The sequence below is a fragment of the Pristiophorus japonicus genome, chromosome 5 (assembly GCF_044704955.1).
Source record: "Pristiophorus japonicus isolate sPriJap1 chromosome 5, sPriJap1.hap1, whole genome shotgun sequence".
NCBI classification, from domain to species: Eukaryota; Metazoa; Chordata; class Chondrichthyes; family Pristiophoridae; genus Pristiophorus; species Pristiophorus japonicus.
The window spans coordinates 179052951-179076535 of record NC_091981.1 but is presented as its reverse complement, the minus strand read 5'-3'; the positions used below and the strand labels follow the sequence as shown (position 1 = coordinate 179076535).

Sequence of the window (23585 nt, the reverse complement as noted above, 5' to 3'; positions counted from 1 at the left end):
GGTCAGAGTAGGGAAAAATGGTAAAAAGACAAAATTAAAAGCTCTTTATCTGAATGCATGCATTATTCGTAACAAGATAGATGAGTTGACAGCACCAATAGAAATCAATGGGTATGATCTGATAGCCATTACAGAGACGTGGTAGTAAGGTGACCAATGCTGGGAACTGAATATTCAGGGCTATTTGCCATTTTGGACAGATAGGCAGAAAGGAAAAGGTGGTGGGGTAGCTGTGTTAATAAAGGATGAGATCAGTGCAGTAGTGACAAATGATATTGGCTCAGAAGATCAAGGTGTAGAATCAATTTGGTTGGATATAAGAAATAATAAGGGAAATAAGTCACTGGTGGAGGAAGTCTAAAGGCCCCCTAACAGTAGCTACACTGGAGCAGAGAGTATAAATTAATAATGGAAGCTTGTAAGAAAGGTACAGCAATATGGGTGATTTTAATCTTCATATTGATTTGATAATTTGATTTGTCCAAGGTAGCCTTGAGGAAGAGTTCATAGAGTGCATTCAAGATGGTTTCTTAGAACGATATGTTGTGGAACCAACCAGGAAGCAGACTATTTTAAATCTGGTAATGTGTAATGAGACTGGCGTAATTAATGATCTCATAGTAAAGGATCCTCTTGGGAAGAGTGATCATAGCATGGTAGAATTTCAAATTCAGTTTGAGGGTGAGAAAGCTAGGTCTCAAACTAGTGTCCTGAACTTAAATAAAGGCAATTATAGAAACATAGAAAATAGGTGCAGGAGTAGGTCATTTGGCCCTTCGAGCCTGCACCACCATTCAATAAGATCATGACTGATCATTCCCTCAGTACCCCTTTCCTGCTTTCTCTCCATACCCCTTGATACCTTTAGCCGTAAGGGCCATTTCTAACTCCCTCTTATAAAAAAGGTATGAAGGCAAAGTTGGCTAATGTGGACTGGGAAAATAGATTAAAGGGCAAGACGGTAGATGAACAGTGGCAAACAATTAAGGAGATATTTCATAACTCTCAGCAAAGATATATTCCAGTGAGAAAGAAAGACTCCAAGAGAAGGATGAACCATCCTTGGTTATCTAAGGAAGTAAAGGATGGTAAATTGAAAACAAAGGCATACAATGTGCAAAGAATAGTGGAAGGCCAGAGGATTGGGAAATTTTAGAAACCAAGAAAGGACGACTAAAAAATGAATGAGAGAAGATAGTTTGAGAGAGTAAACTAGCAAGAAATATAAATACAGACAGCAAGAGCTTCGACAGGTATATAAAAAGGAAGAGAGTAGCTAAAGTAAACGTGGGTTCCTTAGAAGATGAGACTGGGGAATTAATAATGGGAAACAGGGAAAGGGCAGAGATTTTGAACAAATATTTTGTATCGGTCTTCACAGTAGAAGACACTAAAAGCATCCCAATAATTGATAATCAAGGGGCAAAAGGGATGGAGGAACTTAAAACAATCACTATCACTAGAGAAAAAGTAATATGCAAATTAATGGGACTAAAGGTGGACAAGGCCCCTGGACCTGATGGCCTGCATCCTAGGGTCTGAAAAGAATTGGCTGCAGAGATAGTGGATGCATTGGCTGTAATCTACCAAAATTCCCTGGAGTCTGGAGACGTGCCAGCGGATTGAAAAGCCGCAAATGTAACACCCCTATTTAAGAAAGGAGGGAGACAGAAAGCAGGAAACTATAGACCAGTTAGCCTAACAACTGTCATTGGGAAAATGCTGAAGTCCATTATTGAGGAAGTAGTAGCAGGACATTTAGAAAAACATAATACAGTCAAGCAAACTCAGCATGGCTTTATGAAAGGGAAATCATGTTTGACAAATTTGTTGGAATTCTTTGAGGATGTAACGAGAAGGGTGGAGAAAGGGGAGCCAGTAGATGTCGTGTATTTGGATTTCCAGAAGGCATTCGATAACGTGCCACAAAAAAGGTTACAGCACAAGATAAGAGCTCACAGAGTTGGGGGTAATATATTAGCATGGATAGAGGATTGGCTAACTAACAGAAACAGTGTCGGGATAAATGGATTATTTTCAGGTTGGCAAACGGTAACTAGTAGGGTGCCACAGGGATCAGTGCTGGGGCCTCAACTATTTACAATCTATATTAATGACTTGGATGAAGGGACCGAGTGTAATGTAGCCAAATTTGCTGATGATACAAAGATAGGTGAGAAAGCAATCGTGAGAAGGACACAAATAGTCTGCAAAGGGATATAGATAGGTTAAGTGAATGGGCAAAAATTTGGCAAATGGAGTATAATGTGGGAAAATGTGAAATTATCCACTTTGGCAGGAAAAATAAAAAAGCAAATTATTATTTAAATGGGGAGAGATTACAAAATGCTGTGGTACAGAGGGTCCTTGTACATAGGAACATAGAAAATAGGTGCAGGAGTAGGCCATTCGGCCCTTCGAGCCTGCTCCGCCATTCAATGAGTTCATGGCTGAACATGCAACTTCAGTATCCCATTCCTGCTTTCTTGCCATACCCCTTGATCCCCCTAGTAGTAAGGACTACATCTAACTCCTTTTTGAATATATTTAGTGAATTGGCCTCAACAACTTTCTGTGGTAGAGAATTCCACAGGTTCACCACTCTCTGGGTGAAGAAGTTTCTCCTCATCTCGGTCCTAAATGGCTTACCCCTTATCCTTAGACTGTGACCCCTGGTTCTGGACTTCCCCAACATTGGGAACATTCTTCCTGCATCTAACCTGTCTAAACCCGTCAGAATTTTCAACGTTTCTATGAGATCCCCTCTCATTCTTCTGAACTCCAGTGAATACAAGCCCAGTTGATCCAGTCTTTCTTGATATGTCAGTCCCGCCATCCCGGGAATCAGTCTGGTGAACCTTCGCTACACTCCCTCAATAGCAAGAATGTCCTTCCTCAAGTTAAGGAGACCAAAACTGTACACAATACTCCAGGTGTGGACTCACCAAGTCCCTGTCCAACTGTAGTAACACCTCCCTGCCCCTGTACTCAAATCCCCTTGCTATGAAGACCAACATGCCATTTGCTTTCTTAACCGCCTGCTGTACCTGCATGCCAACCTTCAATGACTGATGTACCATGACACCCAGGTCTCATTGCACCTCCCCTTTTCCTAATCTGCCATCATTCAGATAATAGTCTGTCTCTCTGTTTTTACCACCAAGGTGGATAACCTCACATTTATCCACATTATACTTCATCTGCCATGCATTTGCCCACTCACCTAACCTATCCAAGTCACTCTGCAGCCTCATAGCATCCTCCTCGCAGCTCACGCTGCCACCCAACTTCGTGTCATCCGCAAATTTGGAGATACTATATTTAATCCCCTCGTCTAAATCGTTAATGTACAATGTAAACAGCTGGGGCCCCAGCACAGAACTTTGCGGTACCCCACTAGTCACTGCCTGCCATTCTGAAAAGTACCCATTTACTCCTACTCTTTGCTTCCTGTCTGCCAACCAGTTCTCAATCCACGTCAGCACACTACCCCCAATCCCATGTGCATTAACTTTGCACATTAATCTCTTGTGTGGGACCTTGTCGAAAGCCTTCTGAAAGTCCAAATACACCACATCAACTGGTTATCACTTGTCCACTCTACTGGAAACATCCGGGGAGTCACGTGAAACACAAAAAGTTAGCATGCAGGTACAGCAGGTAATTAGGAAGGCAAATGGAATGTTGGCCTTAATTGCAAGGGGGATAGAGTATAAAAGCAGACAAGTCCTGCTACAACTGTACAGGGTATTGGTGAGGCCACATCTAGAGTAGTGCATACAGTTTTGGTCTCCATATTTAAGGAAGGACATACTTGCATTGGAGGCTGTTCAGAGAAGGTTCACTACGTTGATTCTGGAGATCAGGGGGTTGACTTATGAGGATAGGTTGAGTAGGTTGGGCCTATACACATTGGAGTTCAGAATAATGAGAAGGGATCTTATTGAAACATGTAAGATAATGAGGGGGCTCGACAAGGTGTAATGCAGAGAGGATATTTTCACTCAGAGGGGAAACTAAAACTAGGCGACATAGTCTTCGAATAAGGGGCCGCCCATTTAAAACTGAGATGAGGAGGAATTTCTTCTCTGAGGGTTGTAAATCTATGGAATTCTCTGCCCCAGAGAGCTGTGGAGGCTGGGTTATTGAATATATTTAAGGTGGAAATAGATTTTTGAGCGATAAGGGAGTCAAAGGTTATGGGTAGCAGGCAGGGAAGTGGAGTCGAGTCCATGATCAGATCAGCCATGATCTTATTGAATGGCAGAGCAGGCTCAATGGGCCAAATGGCCTACTACTGCTCCCATTTCTTATGCTCTTTTGTAAGGATTAATCCCAGTCAAAATCAGCCAGGTAGCTGAACCATGAATGGAACCCAGAAACATGTGGTGCAGGTAATTTGCCACGGTCCACAAGTGAAGGGAGGGGAGGCAGCACAGGAAAGAGAGAAAGAGTGTATGCCAATTTAGGATCATGATCAGAAATTACTTTTTCACACACTGTGACCACAACATGGAATAGAGCAGTGGAAATGAATACCAAGGAATGACTGACAAAACAATGATGCTACAATGTGGAATGGGGAACAGGGTCAGACTTATTGTTCCTTTCTAAATGGAAAAGCGATGGTTGAAGAAAACTATTTGGTCTCTTTTATATAGCCTGTGAACCAGTGCATATTTACAGCAAATATTTGGGATTCATCATAATCATAGGCAGTCCCTCAGAATCGAGGAAGATTTGCTTCCACTCTTAGCATGAGTTCTTAGGTGGCTGTACAGTCCAATACGAGAACCACAGTCTCGGTCACAGGTGGGATAGACAGTGGTTGAAGGAAAGGGTGAGCGGGGAGTCTGGTTTGCACACTCCTTCCACTGCCTGTGCTTGGGATTATATAGCCTGTGAACCACTGCATATTTACAGCATATATTTGGGATAGTCTGATCTACAGTTGTGCAGTTTTTTTCAATTCCAGTACCCAAAATACAACTTTTCTTCTTTATCCCCACCCCCCCCACCACCTTACCAAGTAGCTGACACAGTGAATTTACAGATTTCTGGATTTCTAGATTGAGAACAAGCCTATAATTTCTGGGATTAAATAGAATATATATTATGTACACTCTTTGTATTTATGGTTCTGGACAGTGTTTCTCCCTAAAGTACAGATACCAAAGACATGGTTACCCCAAAGACGTCTTACTTGACAACCCCGTACTCAACATTTCTTTCATATCACTAATGCTAACAGGATAGGATGTATTTCGAAACGCAAAAGAAACAGTTAATTGTATATTGTCTCAACTCTTTTTATTCCAGAATCTCTAATTTTAGACGGATTTTTGGAAGCATACATTATTTGCTCATACTCCGAACGCATCCTTCTCTGATACGTTGAAGATGTATAATTTGCCGATCATTTTGAAGGAACTTATGTAACACCATTGTTGACATGCCTAGGCGCTCCGTTTAACTCATTCGCTTCCGCGCTTAACATTACCCACAAACACTACCTGCCCGATTTTCTTTTTCTTTGCAACTGCACCCCCACTGTTCCCCGGACTTGTCGGCCTTTTCTTATTGCGGTGTTTGGTGGGAGTCGAAGCCGCCACAGGCACAGGCACAGGCACAGGCAAGGTCACCGCCGCCATTCTTTTCACGTAGCGCTGAAACCATGGCAACGGAACTAGTACGTCATTACGTCACACGTGAAAACAACGTAACATTCTCTGGTCTTTAGGCATGCGCACTGCGTGGTTTTAAATGGTCTGGAGGGAGTTATTTTTACTTTTAATGTCAAATTGTGTAATTTAGCCGGTGGTTCGGTTCAAGTAATGTACAACAGTGCTAAAAAGTTAATTTGTTTATTTGTCGGTTTTAGTGCTCCCCTTTAATAAGGGGGCATTTGATTTACAGGTTCAACCAAATATAGTTGTACAGCAGAGCTTAAATGCTTTTATATTTACTTAATAAAATAACCGAAATGGTAGCAGGTGACTAACTGAGTTGGTAGAAATAAAAATAGAAAATGCTGAAATACTCAGCAGGTCAGGCAGCATCTGTGGAGAGAGAAACAGAGTTAACGGAAGGGTCATCGACCTGAAATGTTAACTCTGTTTCTCTCTCCACAGATACTGCCTGACCAGCATGTTCTGTTTTTATTTCAGATTTCCAGCATCCGTAGTATTTTGCTTTTGAGTTGGTAGAAATTTATGTGACATTGGATTATTTCAATCTTAGAACTCTACAATTGCCTTTTCACCATTTTAGCTATTTCTACATTATTTTAAGGGCCTCACATTAACATTTATATTATATAACAGCATTGTAAGCAATGTAGATGGAAGCATAACATTACAAAGAGATATTAATAGATTAAGTGAATGGGCAAAACTGGTAAATGGATTTTAGTACCTAAAAAGGATAGATCAGAGTATATTCTAAATGGTGAAAAGCAGTGGAGGGTGAAAGGGATTTAGGGGTCATAGAATTATAGAATGGTTACAGCACAGAAGGCGGCCATTTGGCCCATTGAGCTTGTGCTGGCTCACTGCAAGAGCACTTTAGCTAGTCCCACTCCCCCTTCCTTTCCTTGTAGCCCTGTCATTTGCTTCCTTCAGGTACTTATCCAATTCTCTTTTGAAAGCCATGATTGAGTCTTGCCACCACCACCCATTCAGGCAATGCATTCCAGATCCTAACCACTGGCCATGTAAAGGAAGTTTTTCCTAATGTTGCCTTTGGTTCTTCTGCCAATCACCTTAATTCTGTGTCCTGCCAATAAGAACTTAAGAACATAAGAAATAGGAGCAGGAGTCGGCCATTTAACCCCTCAAGCTTGCTCCGCCATTTAAAATCATGGCTGATCTGATCCTGGGCTCAGCGCCATTTCCCTGCCCGCTCCCCATGATCCTTGACTGCCTTGTCATTCAAAAATCTGTCTATCTTCACTTTAAATATATGGAATGACCCAGCCTCCACAGCTCTCTGGGGCAGAGCATTCCACAGATTTACGATCCTCAGAGAAGAAATTTCTCCTCATCTCAGTTCTAAATGGGCGACCCTTTATTCTGAAACTATGAACCGTAGTTTTAGATATCTCCCACGAGGGGAAACATCCTCTCTGCATCTACCTTGTCAAGCCCCCTTAGTATCTTACATGTTTCAATAAGGTCACACCTCATTCTTCTAAACTCCGATGAGTATAGGCCCAAGCTGCTCAACCTTTCTTCATAAGTCAACCCCTTCATCTCTGGAATCAACCTCGTGAACCTTCTCTGAACTGCCTCCAATGCAAGTATATCCCTCCTTAAATAAGGAGATTAAAACTGTACGCAGCACTCCAGGTGTGGTCTCACCAATACCCTGTACAGTTGTAGCAGGACTTCCTTTTTTTACACTTTAACCCTCTTGCAATAAAGGCCAACATTCCATTGGCCTTCCTGATTACTTGCTATACCTGCATGCTAACTTTTTGTGTTTTATGCACAAGGACCCCCAGGTCTCTCTGTACTGCAGCATTTTGTAATTTCCATTTAGATAATAATTCGCTTTTTTATTTTTCCTGCCAAAGTGGTTAACCTCACACTTTTCCATATTATATTCCATCTGCCAAATGTTTGCCCATATAACCTGCCTATATCCCTTTGCAGATTTGTTGTGTCATCCTCACAATTTGCTTCCCCACCCATCTTTGTATCATCAGCAAACTTGGCTACATTACACTCGGTCCCTTCATCCAAGTCATTAATATAGATTGTAAATAGTTGACGCCCCAGCACCGATCCCAGTGGTACCCCACTAGTTACCGTTTGCCAACCAGAAAAAACCCCATTTATCCCGACTCTCTGTTTTCTGTTAGTTAGTCAATCCTCTACCCATGCTAATATATTACCCCCAACCTCGTGAGCTCTTATCTTGTGCTGTAACCTTTTATGTGGCACCTTATCGAATGCCTTCTGGAAATCCAATTACACCACGTCCACTGATTCCCCCTTATCCACCCTGCTCATTACATCCTCAAAGAACTCCAGCAAATTTGTCAAACATGATTTCCCTTTCATAAAACCATGCTGACCCTGCTTGATTGTATTATGCTTTTCCAAATGTCCTGCTACTGCTTCTTTAATAATGGATTCCAGCATTTTCCCAACTTCAGATATTAGGCTAACTGGTCAATGGAAACAGTTTCTAACTACTCTCTCTAAACCCCTCATGATTTTGAACACCTCTAACAATACTCCAAACAACCTTCTCTGCTCTAAGGAGAACAACTCCAGCCTCTCCAGTCTATCCATGTAACTGAAGTCCCTCGTCCCTGAAACCATTCTTGTAAATCTTTTCTGCACTGAGAGAAACTATATCCGCTGGTTGGCAAATCTAGGACTTGGGGACAAAACCTAAAAATTAGAGCCAGGCCTTTCAGGAGTGAAGTTAGGAAACACTTCTACATGCAAAGGGTGGTAGATGTTTGGAACTCTCTTCCGCAAACAATAGTTGATGCTGTGTCAATTGTTAATTTTAAATCTGAGATTGATAGATTTCTGTTAACCAGAGGTATTAAGGGATATGGGCAAAGGCAAGAATATGGAGTTAGATCACCCATCAGCCATGATTTGAGTACAGGGGCAGGGAGGTGTTACTACAGTTGTACAGGGCCTTGGTGAGGCCACACCTGGAGTATTGTGTACAGTTTTGGTCTCCTAACTTGAGAAAGGACATTCTTGCTATTGAGCGAGTGCAGCGAAGGTTCACCAGACTGATTCCCGGGTTGGCGGGACTGACATATCAAGAAAGACTGGATCAACTGGGCTTGTATTCACTGGAGTTCAGAAGAATGAGAGGGGATCCCATAGAAATGTTGAAAATTCTGACGGGTTTAGACAGGTTAGATGCAGGAAGAATGTTCCCAATGTTGGGGAAGTCCAGAACCAGGGGTCACAATCTAAGGATAAGGAGTAAGCCATTTAGGACCGAGATGAGGAGAAACTTCTTCACCCAGAGAGTGGTGAACCTGTGGAATTCTCTACCACAGAAAGTTGTTGAGGCCAATTCACTAAATATATTCAAAAAGGAGTTAGATATAGTCCTTACTACTAGGGGGATCAAGGGGTATGGCGAGAAAGCAGGAATGGGGTACTGAAGTTGCATGAACTCATTGAATAGCGGTGCAGGCTCGAAGGGCTGAATGGCCTACTCCTGCACCTATTTTCTATGTTTCTATGTTTCTATCTCATTGAATGGCAGAAGAGGCTCGCAAGGCTAAGTGGCCTACTCCTGTTCCTATGTTAAGCAGTTTGCAGGTCAGTCAACGTCATCAAAAAGTTGTTTGTTTCTTTTTTTTCCACGCTAACATCCTTGCTTATTTTTCAGGTCCTATCAATGGTCATATTTACAGATATAGATAATGACAGACCTGCTACATATTTCCAACATTTTCTCCTTTATTTCAGATTTCCAGCACTTTCTGAAGCGTTTTAGGACGCCTTTATGCGCTAAAGACGTTATATAACAAGTTGTTGTACTTTTTATTTGAATTGAGACTGTACGGTACATGGCTAGGTGTTTGGAGTTTCTCGTATCTGGTACGAACGTGTGTAATATATGTGTGACTGGGCTTTTAATGAATTGTTAATGTCCCCTACCAATGCCAAAGAGATCGAAACAAAACTAGACATATATATTTGCAGCATTTTCTCTTTTTTTATAACGAATTCATGAGCCACCATGGGAAAAAAAGCATTGAGCAATAAAGACATCGCACTTCACCAGCGCTCTGTAATGACGTACATGGCGCCGCTCTGGATTCATTTCCGGGTGGCGTTACTTGTGTTTCCCAATCGGGCGGAGCGGCGTAGCGGCGTAGCGCGAGCGAGCGAAGGCGGGCGGGCGCGAGAGCTCAACGCTAAACGGTTCGGCACAGAGCGGAGCCGCGCGTCACAAAGAGGCGCGCGGCGTCAGCCAACCAGTCGCACCAGCGCCACTCGACGGTTCAGCTCGCCTCGGCTCGGCTCATGTCACCACGGTGATCAGCCCGACGGCGGGATGGTGTGTGCCTGCACTCCTCGCACCATTTCTCCGTTGTGCAGAGCGCATTCTCCTCCCAGAGTAATCTCCGCCGAGCGGAGTGATCCCGATAGATACCTGCCTGACTCTGACCTGCTGCTTCTGATACGGACATTTTCAACAGCCAAATCCAACAGCAGCCCCTGAGAAAGGAAGGCAAGCTCGCTGGCTGCTCGCTTCCAACAAGGGGATTAAGTCCTGCTCGCTGTGAACTCAGATTTGCGGAGTGAGGTCTCTGAAGATGTGTCATTAAACAGGAAGGAGAGAGAGCAGTCAGTCCGTCCAACCCACACCCAGTGAGAGCGGTAAGTGTCACACCGGGCCCGGCTACAGCACAATCATTACCTGGTGCTGAGTGCTGTCGAAAGGAAGTGGGACGTGTTTTTCATCTCACAAAATCGCCCAAGCTTGTACTAACTAGTAACTTGTGTTCTGAGTGTATGACATGCAGTAGGTGTGGAACGCGTAGAAGTTATTCAGAATATGGTCTTTAAAGCCAATTAGGTAACGTGAATTGATTGACTTGCTGTGTATTTATATGTAATACGCACACATTAATGTACCCTCTTTCTCCTGACCCTACTTTACCATTAACGCGCAGACTGCACATTGAGCAATATGTTTCGGCATATCCTGTATACTTTTAGGATGTGGAAGAGATTTTATTTTGATCAGTGGTTCCCGGTTTTAACTTACCTTTTCAGACTTCATCAAACTCCAGCTGAAACTTTTACACCCCTTTTGCTCAAATATAGTAAACGAATTAGTACGAAACTGCAATCGTTATCGGGATGTGTCGCCTCATCGTGCAGTAGCTTTATTTCAAAGACCATTTTTTTCGTTTACACGTTTTTGCAATACGCTAAAAATAGAAGTTGACAATAATGGTGGATGCTGCTTACTCTATACCACTTTATTTTCTGGGCGAGGAGGAGTTTAATCATGGGTATTTTACTTTAACAGTTTCTTTCATCCCAATTTCTTTTTGGTGACACATAGGTTAAATTGAATTCATAATGTTTTGCCTAAATTAATGTTAGTACAATACAACTCTTTTGCAATGTTTAGAGTAAAGTTTTAAAAATATCTTGTGACATAAGGGGAGTGTTACCACTATCTTTGAGTATTTCGGACAGGCTAAATTCCAGCAACACACAAAATAGCTTACTTGGAAAATGGCCACTAGGCGAAATTGGGTATATTTGCATGGTAGTAGATCCTATACTTGTGTGAACTTTTGCAATGTTTTTTAAAGCTTTTATTTAGTTATGAAATTGGAGTAGTCAGATATAATTTTGAGGTTGCTGATGGTACCAATGTACTCATCTGTTTACTAAGGCAGTGTCACTTTAACATATTTTAGGGCTTCCACTATTTTCCTTTGGGTCTTTTTTATTTTTAATTTCCACCAATTCAGTCATTATCATGTTTTAATTTTTATATTAAATGTAAAAAATCTGACTAAAATTGGGTGTAAGCCTCACTGTACTGTGCAGGGAAGCAAGAATTATATTGAGGAGGACCATGGAGTAGAGTCAGGATGGCAGCTTGAATTCTGCTTCCAGGTTGAATACTTTATTTCTGTTTTCCTGAATCAGCGTTAATTCTGCTGATCCTTTATACCAGAATTAAAAGTTTGTCATATGAATATATCAATAATTGAGTATAATATACAACATGTTAGTTTTGTTTAGTGTTAACAAACATAATTTTTTTTTTCATTTAAACTTCTGATTATTGGTTTAACCAGAAAGCTGGTATTATACACAATACATTAGAATGCATTTTTAAATTCAAATGTGGGAAATGGACACACAATCTGTATCCTAAATAAATTTGGTCTTGATACTGTACTAATTACAAGTTATTTATTGAATTTATTCAGTGTGTCCCATTTTAATATATTTACTAGTTGCGCTAATTGGCTAACTTAGAATTGTTAGCATTAAGATCCATTACAGCATATGCAACCATTTTAGCAAATATTTCCACTATCTGGAGCTGAACATAGACGGAACTGCAGTTACCCTTTTCTGCACTTTTTTTTCATTTTCTTCTCTTCTCTTCTCTCCTCTCCTCTCCTCTCCACCTCCTCCCCCCCCCCCCCCCCCCCGTTTCCCTGGTATGGTTTACAAGGGTAGCAGCAACAAACTCATTAGTGCATCTAAGTTTGACTCTCAGCATGGTGGCTGGCATGATCAATTATTTGTAAGTGTGACACTGACATGTATTATAAAACACCATGTGCATTTATTCAGGTTCAACTTGCATTGGGCAGCTTCTTTAAAAAGAAGTAAACTGTATGTGTAAATACAGTACCATGATTAGCAAATATTTGCACAAAATTTATTTCAGATTTTTTTAACGCTTCAGTTTCAGAGTTCCTTTTTGTTGGAGCTGTTTTGTCCCTCATTTCAGCCAAATTGGATAGTTAATATAGATAGAGGTTAAAAAGACAGCTTTTGATCAGTCTAAACAAGAACTGATCATACTGGCACTAATGTTAGGAAGCAGATGTTGAAGGGTATCCCTGTGCCTTATCTTGCCCTTGTATTTGCTTCATGTTTGACTGCTGAAACACAGGATGTAAAGGACTCCAGAGAGGGCTGTATAAATGGAAATATTACAAAACAGTACTTTCCCTAAGGTTGCCTTGTCCTTTAAATATGCTTAGAATTTTGCTGCTTTATTTTCAGTTATTGTATGGAATTTTGGGTACTGAAATATAATTGCTATTTGTTTTTTATTTGGTCAACGTTTTAGTTTAGAATCAGATTAAATTGTGACATTAATGACAGAAATGTTCCATTTTTTTGTAATGATGACAACTGTTTACTGTGGTAATTCTGTCATCATTCATTCATGGGTGTTACAATGACTAATTCTGATCAGGCTGCAATGGGTGAGCACTAGTGTAAAAGCTGAATGAGTCATTGAAACTAATATATAATCTAAAAGTAAATTTTAGCTAAGTTGAGACACTAAACAACTTCCATTATGTTGTATTGAATGAGCTGTACTGATTTTCTATTAGTTAATATCCCAAACGTGCTATAGCAATGGTAATAAAATGAAGCTGCATAAACTATTACAATTCCATACCTCCGTAGTGAAGAATGGCATACTTTAGTCCTATTATATTGGTGGGTATTCAGCACAGTTCTGAAACTTGTGTATCAAAGTTGTGAGATCAATCTTACCTACAGTAGGTCAGCAGAAACAATGTTACAGTTTAAAAGTGTGGTTGGAGACTTTTTGTTCACTTTGAAATAAGTTTTCTGTGTCAAATCACCTGTCTGCTGGTTTTAAGGTGCTCTTAAACTTGTTTTCATCTTCATCTCAGCAGTTGTGCAGCACATAAGTAGTTGAAATGGCTGCACTCCAAGGACAGCACTGTTTGAATCTGTCTTGGTCACACACAGTCACCTTTTATCAAAGCTGCTTCATTTGGCTGTAGTTCAAAATTACTTGTTTCTACAATTTGTGCCATTTGACACCAATAAACTCCATAGTTGTTCACTTGTAAGTTGCAATGATTAGAGATTTGTGCCTTGCTCTGGTGAGCAACTTTCTGTATTTGACCAGAACGGTAACAGTTTGTAATGTAGAAGATTATTGTGTTGTTATGTACAATGTTAAGGAGGCTTTATTTTAAGAGTTGCTGTGCAATGTTGTAAATGCCTGTTAGGAAATAGCAAAATTGTGTTTTTTAATTATATTCTTGTTTTTGGAATTCTAATCGTATGCAGTCAGGAAACTTTCTGTATAGCATTTGGATACTGATAATTGAAATGCTGCAAAGTGAGTTTATGCTGCTTGATGTTTCTATGGCAACCATGGAACAAATTTGGCCATCCATTTTTCACACTCACATTGCAACATTTGAATCATCAGTATCTGTTTAAATAATGAAGGCCTTGAAGCCTGAGGACAGCTTTCAAGAAATATTGCCTGTCCCCTTGTAACATTAAATTATTTCCTTCAGGAAATCTGTATCTTCTTTTAATGTGACTAGATAACAATGCACTTAGCACTGTGTGCTTACCAACAAAGCACTGGTGTAGATTCAGTAGTAATATTGGGTATTACTGCTGATGTAAACCCCAACCTAAATTATTAATGGAAAACATCTAAAAGCTGGATACTAAATAGATTCCTTTTGGTTATATATGCAGAAGTTAAAATCCTGAATGACAACTTTATTTCGATGTTACATACTGCTCACCCAGTTCCTCGTAGGCTTCTGCATCAGACAATAGGCCAAAAATTGCATTCGGCGGCGTACCGACCTGTGAAAAGAATACGCACCAACCTGATGGCAACCCTTCTGCGAAAATCTGCGCTCTGATGCTGCGAGTATGAGGGCAGTGTAATGGCCCATGGATCCCAGGGATGCAGCCTGTGGGGAAGCATACCAGGGATCACGTGGGTCCTCCATTCAGAAAACATTGTCTTTCAGTCATTTAAATTGCTACAAAAGTTCATTACTACAGCCTTAAAATACAATCAGATTTAGCTTTTATCATGGAAATCCAATTCATTATTTATAATTCTCACTTCTAAACAAATACTGTGCACTGTTCAGAAAGTGCTGAAATTTTTTTTTAAAACCTGCAGCTTTAACATACCAATTGCTTCTCATTAAAGCTTTTAAGTCATTTAATTAAAATAAATATTTTTTCATTTCGGGTATTCCCTTGCGCTGTTTTCACCAGCCGTAAAATTTCCATATATAATTGTTGGGCAGTTGGTGGCAGTGAGGACAAACCGGGCTGTAGAACAGGATGCAGTAGGCAAAGTTTTGGATGAGTTTGTAGTCTGTAGGGTTGAGCTTAGGAGGAGGCCAGTGAGTGGGGAGGGTATTAGAGAAGTTGAGAATGAAAATAAAGGTATGGGTAAGCAACAGAGGAAGTGAGTGTATTCGGGATGGTTTCTTAGAACAATATGTTGTGGAACCAACCAGGGAACAGGCTATGTTAGATCTGGTAATGTGCAATGAGACCAGATTAATTAAGGATGAGACTGGGAATTAATAATGGGAAATGGCAGAGACTTTGAACAAATATTTTGTATATCACTTCATGGTAGAAGACACTAAATGCATCCCAATAATAGTAGATAATCAATGGGCAAAAAGGAGGGAGGAACTTAAAACAATCACCATCACTAAAGAAAAAGTACTGGGCAAACTAATGGGACTAAAGGCTGACAAGTCCCCTGGACCTGATGACCTGCATCCTAGGGTCTTAAAAGAAGTGGCTGCAGAGATAGTGGATGCATTGGTTGTAATCTTCCAAAATTCCCCAGATTCTGGAACACCCCATTAAAGAAAGAAGGGAGACAGAAAGCAGGAAACCATAGGCCAGTTAGTGAAGTTTAGAAGAATGAAAGGTGATCTTATTGAAAGGTATAAGATTCTTGTGGGGGGTGGGGGGGGCTTGAAAGGATAGATGCAGAGAGGATGTTTCCCCTCGTAGGGGAATCTAGAACTAGGGGGCATAGTTTCAGAATAAGGGGTCGCTCATTTAAAATGGAGGTGAGGAGGATTTCTTCTCTGAGGGTTGTGAATCTTTTTGCATTCTCTACCCCAGAGAGCTGTGGAGGCTGAGTCATTGAATATATTCAAGGTGGAGATGGACAGAGTTTTGAACTACAAGGGAGTCAAAGGTTATGGGGAACAGGCAGGAAAGTGGAGTTGAGGCCAAGATCAGATCAGCCATGATCTTATTGAATGACAGCAGGCTCGAGGGGCCAAATGGCCTACTCCTGCTCCTATTTCTTATGTTCTTATGTGAGGTAAGGGCAGAAGTGAACAACATTACACAGGTGGCCATAAGCTTGTCTTGATGCAACTGCTGAGAACACCAAATATCTTAATTTGAAACCTTTTCAAATAGAAGTGCTCTCCCAAAATGAAATGAAGTGCAATGAACATCTTAATTATTTTTTTTTTAAAGTACAGCTATTCTATATGCACAGTTCTAATTCTTCACACAACACAAAATAGGAAAAACCTAGATTTTGCAGTGCTGTAAATTATGGAATTTCTGGATCATAAAAACTTCCTTGAAAAAGCTACTAAATAAAGATCACAAGGCTTAATTTCAAATTGTAGTCTAGTAATAGCAATGTTAACTGAATAAAGAATACAAAGCTGGCATTTAAAAATACCATTGGTAATTGTTATTCAATATTTGCCATAAAGCTCTGCAGATAAGGTGCATTTATATAGTATCTTTAACCACCTCATGCCAAGAAATTACTTTTGAAGTGTAGTCACTGTTATGTAGGCATCCTGCCCAGCAGCCTTGCCCTCATTGACTTCCATGAGGGGCCATAAATACATCATCATCATCATAGGCAGACCCTCGAAATCGGAAGACTTGCTTCCACTCTAAAAGTGAGTTGTTAGGTGACTGAACAGTCCAATACGGGAATTACAATCTCTGTCACAGGTGGGACAGACGGTCGTTGAAGGAAAGGGTGGGTGGGGGGTCTGGTTTGCCGCACGCTCCTTCCGCTGCCTGCACTTGGTTTCTGCATGCTCTCAGCGACGAGACTCGAGGTGCTCAGCGCCCTCCCAGATGCTCTTCCTCCACTTAGGGCGGCTTTTGGCCAAGGACTCCCAGGTGTCGGTGGGGATGTTGCATTTTATCAAGGAGGCTTTGAGGGTGTCCTTGAAATGTTTCCTCTGCCCACCTGGGGCTCGCTTGCCGTGTAGGAGTTACGAATAAATCTAATAGGGAAATCGAGAGAAATTACTCAGTGGTTAGAATGTGGAACTCGCTACCACAGGAAATGGTTGAGGCAAATAGCTTTTATACTTTTAAAAGGAAATTAGATGAGTACATGAGAGAAAAGGGAATAGAAAGATATGCTGAAAAGGTGAGATGAGGTAGATGGAATGGGAGGAGACTCGAATGGAGTATAAACACCAGCACAGACTAGTTGGGCCAAATGGCCTGTTTCTGTGCTGTATATTCTATGTAATGCTTCAAATTCAAAAACCTATCCCTGTTTACAAATCTCTCTATGACCTAGCCCTACTGTACCTCTGCAACTACTTCTGGTCTCAAATCCCATTCCATGCCCTTCAGTACTCCAACTATATGGCCTCCTTGTATCTTCCCCCTCTCTGCTCCACCTTTGATGGCAGAACCGTTAACTGTCTGAGCCCTACTCTTTGGAACTTCTTCAAATTCTTCCAACTTGTTCCTTCTCTTTCCACCTTTAAAACTCAAGAAAACCTAACTTTTCAACCATGCTTTTGGTAATACCTCTCTCAACCTTTCTACTACTGTTCAGCTTCAGTTTCTCCTCTCTGAAGCCCCTTAGGACATTTTCTATGTTGAAGCTGCTATATAAATGCAGGTTGTTTGTGAACTGTCAAATATATTTCCCTACCCATATGTAAAATAGTTGTGATTTCCTGAGACTCTGAGAGAATCTTTAGAGGGAGAGAGGAAACTTGGTCTACCAATAGACAGTATTAATTCTAGGAATGAATGGGTAGGTGTGTAGATCTGTATGCGTTATTAAGATTAACAGAATGACTGCAGGCTGATAAAAGGATGCCATACACTATCTGAAAATTGTTTGCCCCCAGAATTGCAATAGTTTAATTCAGACTTCTTGATGAGTTTATATTGTCCATCCTGATTTTAGGCATATTTGTAGCAAAGGTAAAATGTATTCTGATCTTCAGTGTAAGAATTTTTAGGAACAGAAAAAGGCCATTATGCCCAACAAGTCTGTCCCTTTTCTATTGATAACCGAGGACCGACTTGACACCTAGGCTTGGAGTTTCTGCTCAGTTGAGCTGGTTTTTCCAGGGTAACTCGCTTAAAATCAATCAAACCAGTGCAGATGATTGAAGAATTTCAAGCGTTAATTACATCCATCACAAATCAAATTCCCACAATCCCTTGCGCTAGTTAAAAAATATATCTGCCGCAAAACCGGGCATGCCCCAGAACGAATTAATCAGCATGGTGAGTTTCCGCTAATTATGTCTGTTTGCAGGCCCTCAAGGAGGCTCTTAAAATTGTTATTTTTAGGCACAAGAACACTAATAAGCACCTCTTTAAAAGCTTTTGGGATGGATTTTCGAGAGATTTGCGACCGGGTTTTCGCCGCGATTTGACCCTCCGTGTCGAAAACCCAGTCGCAAAGCCTGGGTGGGATCCTCAGGTAATTGTTTGCGGAGGCGCTTCCAAGTCCCGCCAGGGAGAGATGCGGTGACGTGCAACAACTAGGATTTCGTTTGCGTCTGAGTTTTGGCACTCTCCCGACCCGTACACCGCGACTAAAATAGCGACGGGTCAAACCTGCCGGTGTAGCCCTGCTAGCAGTGGTAAGTATGAAAACCTGCAAAAAAAGTTAAGTTAAAGTTGTTTTTTTTTTTTTTTGCAGTGATTACTTAGTTAAGGGTCTTGTAAACATTTTTGGAATGTGTTTTGGAATCCTTCCCCCCCCCCCCCCCCCCCCCGCCAGCGCAAACGACCTCTGACTAAAGTTACCGAAACTCGTGTTTTGCGCCGTGAATGCTTGTGCAACGTCTCCCTTATCTAAAGGCTGAAAGTTCGGCCTAAAAACAGTCATTTCACGTATTGCTACCGTTTTCACCGAAAAACCCCGAAAGCCAAAAATCTGGGCCCTAAAATATTACAAATTTATTACGAAGAAACTGCCTACTGTACACCAATGGAATTAGTAAACGGTTCTGTAGTTTTTAAAAGTAACTTTGTTATTTAGGACCCAAGTTTCCTGAATAAAAAAAAATAATGGCGCTCACTCACCTGGATGCCCGTTTTTTGTTTGGCCCCTCAGTGCTGAAAATAAAAATCCTAAGTTTTCTTCCAGAATGCGCACGTTCTGGCACTGGCGCTACTCAAGTTGATCTCGCAGGGCGGGGCTTCCAGTGTGCGCACAGCGCATGCGCTTAAAAGAAAAAGGCCAACTAATTGCGAATGGAGGCTATCTGCAATTATGTCCCTCAGCAGGTCACTGAGTTCATTGTGGTGTGCTGCATGCTACATAACTTAGCCATCATGAAGGGACAGGATTTGCTATTGGAGATTGCAGGACCACCTCAGGAGGGAGGGGGGCGGGGAGTGGGAGGAGCCTGGCAATGAACCCATGCCATCACCCCTACTACCACCACCACGGGGGAGGACTTAGCAAAAGCCTTACGTCAGCAGCTCATACTTCATTGCTTTGCTTGAACAGTGAACGGCATGTTTCACCATTGCCTGCCCACTCTATACCACCATGTTGACTATTCCCCCTCTTATTCTGCAAATGAGACACTGCACAAGAATGGTTAACGTGAACAAAATAATTTATTTAACATACAGTAACTTGACTAAGATTTATTAAGTTATTAAAAGTTCCCAATAATGTTTAACAGAATTGGGAAACTTAAAATTAAAAAAAAATAGCAACAACAACAAAAAAACAAACTCTGCACCGGACGTCTTTTACCTGCGGCCCCTCCTCCTCCTAACACCCCTCTCGTGCCATGACTACCCAAGGTAGTACCAAGACGTCTTCCAACAATGCGGCCAGAGTCCTCCTCTAAAAGGGGGATAGACAATGGCGAAGCTTGGGGTATAGAAGGCCCGGCTTCTGCGTTGCGAGCCTCTTGCTCAGCCTCGCCACTCACAGGTGATGTGGGTCTGGGTGCTGTGACACTGGGGACTGCAGTGCCAAAGGTCGAGAACATCAGTTGGGCATGGTCATTGACAGCCATGACCATCTGAGACATGCGCTCCCTCGTGTCTGCCGATAGTGCTGCAATGCTTGTGGGCAAAGTACCCAAGACCTCCAGGAGCTGTCGGCTGAGCTGGATGTTCTCCCTGGACAGTCCCACCATGTCCTGGTGTGCCTCTGCCTGTCTGTCAGCCGACTCACCCGCCGGAGAGACAGCATACGGGTTACAACCCTGAGAGTGCATGGCTGCACGCCACTTGGACCTGAGTCCTCGGAATGGGCAAAGCCCAATAATGTGTTTTCCTGATCAGAGCTACTGGCCGCCGCAGGTAAAAGAGGTGTCGATTTTGCATTCCCCCCACCCCGCCACCTCCCCCCCCCCCCCCCCCCCCCAGCCAACCCGGAATAGCTTCCGGAGTCTCCTCCTTCCATGGAGGTTCCTTGCCCTTGGTGTCTTAGTGGTGCCTCTCCTGCACCCCCCACATGATGGGCTGAGGAGGAGGCTTCCATTGGCGCATTTGGCACAGCCTCATCTGGAAATAGAAAACAACAGATTAGTGGTTAGCAGCAGGGGAGAGGACAGGGTGACATGAGGAAGGTCACGTAACACAGGCTCATTTGAAGGATCGGCACTACTACATTATATGTAGTTCACAGACACTGCATGGCATCGCCCCAACCCGAGCCCACAGACACTGCATGACATTGCCCCAACCCTAGCCCGCAGACACTGCATCACACTGCCCCAACCCGGACTTTGGATTTTGCAGGACTTGCCCTCCCTTTCAAACAGGGGATCAGCACCCTCATGGGTAGTTGACCTCCCTGAGGCACCAATCAGAGATGACACGCACTCCTCCAGGTCTGTTAACGGCAGTGTCGTGGGGTGGATCACCGCCTGTGCGCCACTGCTCCCGGTGGTTATGCGACAACATTCCCTGCAATGATGACAATTGGAATGGTTACCAGAGGGCTCTTGTGGTGCACACAGATAGCCATCAAAGCACTTATACCATACTGTGTGCATTTAATACAGTCCTCTGTTTAATGGCCCTGGAAGTTGCACGTGTTTAATGAGGAAGACATCGAAGTGCAGAAACATCTTTTAAGATGTCAAAAAGCAGTCTACTAATGTGTAACGATCATTCTTGGCAAATAAAGTACAACACTAAGCCTACCTATACTAAAATGTGTCAGATTTACAATTTAGGTAATGAAGGAGTGCATCAGTACAAATATTACTTGTTCTGACAACCCTGTAGTGGTCATTGAACTTTTTCCTACATTGTTGATGGTCCCCCTTGGTATTATCGACTGAGGAGACCACGCTGGTCCACAATGGCTTTCGCACAGCTGGGAGGGGTTTACCAGCTCCCCTCCTATTAAATTCCCCTCATCTGGTTTACACAGCTGCAATGAGGGCTTCACAGCGAAACCCTTGGGCTCTCTGCCTGCTGGAGTTCCCTTCCATCATGGCTGCTTGGTCCGTGAAAAATACCTGATTCAGCCCTGGATGTACTGCGCATGCGCAAGTGCACTCTGACAGCTGACCAGAATTGTGGGAAGAAGAAAAAATCTGAGGGGGGAAAAAAATCGGCACAAAAAAAATTTACGCACACACAGAAGATCTGCTTTTTTTTCATCTCCAGTTTTGGCTCGAATGCACATTTCATCATGCAAGGCCGGATTTATCGCTATCACTGGTCACCGTTTGCCGAATTTTGCGATCTCTGGCGATAGCGCTACCAAAAATGGGCAAAATCGCTAATACCTGAATTTCTAGCCCCTTGTTTTTGGTTATATGCAAATGAGTTTGAGCGAAAACTTGAGCAAAAAGTTCAATTCATAAAACTAGCACAATTTGAGTAAAATTTGTGCCCGGATTGTCAAATGCGCCGAAAGTGGAAACTTTATGCTCTAACTGTAGTGACTATTAGAACTTTTAGTCATGGTCTGTGATTTTTGTAATCTTGATGTAGGGATAAATGAGTAAGCTGATGTTAGAATGTTTGATCTGCTTCTATTTGGTTGAACTGATCTGTTTTTTTGCACTAATCTTGTAAATCATTATAGCATTTGTTTGAAGTGAGATGGCATGTGTATTACTTTGGGCATCTACAGCTGCGCTGTTGAAAATAACTTTTGAGATCTCGCGAAATGCTGTTGTATAAGATTTTGTAAAGTCTTACAAATATTCTGGTTTGGAACCTTGAAAAAGAATTGTTCTAATTTTGAAGTTAATCAACAAAAAGCATCCCAATAGTCGCTAATCAAGGGGCTGTAGGGAGGGAGGAACTTAAAACAATCACTTATCACTAAAGAAAAAGTTCTCTGTAAAATAATGGGACTAAAGGTGGACAAGTCCCCTGGACCTGATGGCCTGCATCCTAGGGTCTTAAACGAAGTGGCTGCAGAGATAGTGGATGCATTGGTTGTAGTTTACTAAAATTCCCTGGATTCTGGAGAGGTCCCAGCGGATTGGAAAGCCGCAAATGTAACGCCCCTATTTTTTTTTAAAAAAAGGAGCGAGACAGAATGCTGGAAACTATAGACGAGTTACCCTAACATCTGATGATTGGTAAAATGCTGGAATCGGTTATTAAGGAAGCAGTAGCAGGACATTTGGAAAAGCATACTACAGTCAAGCAGAGTCAGCATGGTTTTATGAAGGGGAAATCAAGTTTTAGAAATTTGCTGGAGTTCTTTGAGGATGTAACGAGCAGGATGGATCATCATCATAGGCAGTTCCTTGAAACGAGGATGACTTCCACGCCAAAAAAAGGACGAGTTCACAGGTGTTTCAATGAAGGACCCGAACTACATCCTGAAGGGTGGAAGATGCCTGTGTGTGCATTTTTTTAATGTGGGGTGGCCGTTGCACACCAGGCACCACACAGGCTTGACCGAGCTAGGTCTTGGTCCAATGGCAAGGATTACCCAAGACAACTGGAGACCAGCTCTGCTGCACGGACCTCGTGCACGCACACACATTACAGTGTGGGCTGGTCCGTGTTTCCCCTGGGCCACTGGCCCCGAACTTGGCCTCCCCATGGCCCTGATCACGTCTCTCCACAGTCTCTCGCCACTCCTTTGCCCTGACCCCGCTGCTCCTGCTGTATCTGCCCACCCTCCAATCACCGACCTGGGTTTTGATGACGTCACTCTTCACAGCCGTAGCCTTCCTGCACCAGCTCGCGCTGTACCTAGTAGTGGCATGCCTCCACGCTGCTCATGGCCAATGCACACCGCTCCTTTTATGGCCCCAGCCTGCCGCTGATGTTCCCTCGCAGGTCGGGGCCTCCACGTTGCCCAGGAGGAATAAGGGGGAATCAGTGGATGTGGTGTATTTGGATTTCCAGAAGGCATTTGATAAGGTGCCACATAAAAGGTTCCTGCACAAGATAAGAGCTCACGGGGTTGGGGGTAATATGTTAGCATGGATAGCGGATTGGCTCACTAACAGAAAACAGGGAGTCCGGATAAATGGGTCATTTTCAGGTTGGCAAACGGTAACTAGTGGGGTGCCACAGGGATAGGTGCTGGGGCCTCAACTATTTACAATCTGTATTAATGACTTGAATGAAGGGACTGAGTGTAATGTAGCCAAGTTTGCTGATGATACAAAGATGGGTGGGAAAGCAAGTTGTGAGGAAGACGCAACAAATCTGCAAAGGGATATAGACAGGCTAAGTGAGTGGGCAAATATTTGGCAGGTGGAGTATAATGTGGGAAAGTGTGAGGTTATTCATTTTGGCAGGAAAAATAAAAAAAGCAAATTATTATTTAAACTGAGAGAAACTACAAAATGC

At 42.4% G+C, this 23585-nt stretch overlaps 2 protein-coding genes across 3 annotated transcripts in view; one reads left to right on the top strand and one right to left on the bottom strand.

The window, feature by feature from the left end:
* Positions 1–10792, bottom strand: part of ino80c (INO80 complex subunit C) — a 43004-nt gene extending 32212 nt beyond the window's left edge. The window contains exons 1-2 of the mRNA XM_070881134.1: positions 10762–10792; positions 5514–5666 (exon numbers count right to left, since the gene is read on the bottom strand). Coding sequence (XP_070737235.1) covers positions 5514–5666; positions 10762–10776 — 168 coding nt within the window. The 5' untranslated portion in view covers positions 10777–10792. The remainder of the gene's footprint in view (positions 1–5513; positions 5667–10761) is intronic.
* Positions 9862–23585, top strand: part of galnt1 (UDP-N-acetyl-alpha-D-galactosamine:polypeptide N-acetylgalactosaminyltransferase 1) — a 258714-nt gene continuing 244990 nt past the window's right edge. For both annotated transcript variants that reach the window (XM_070881133.1, XM_070881132.1), the window contains exon 1: positions 9862–10370. The gene's annotated coding sequence lies outside the window, so the exon portion shown is untranslated. The remainder of the gene's footprint in view (positions 10371–23585) is intronic.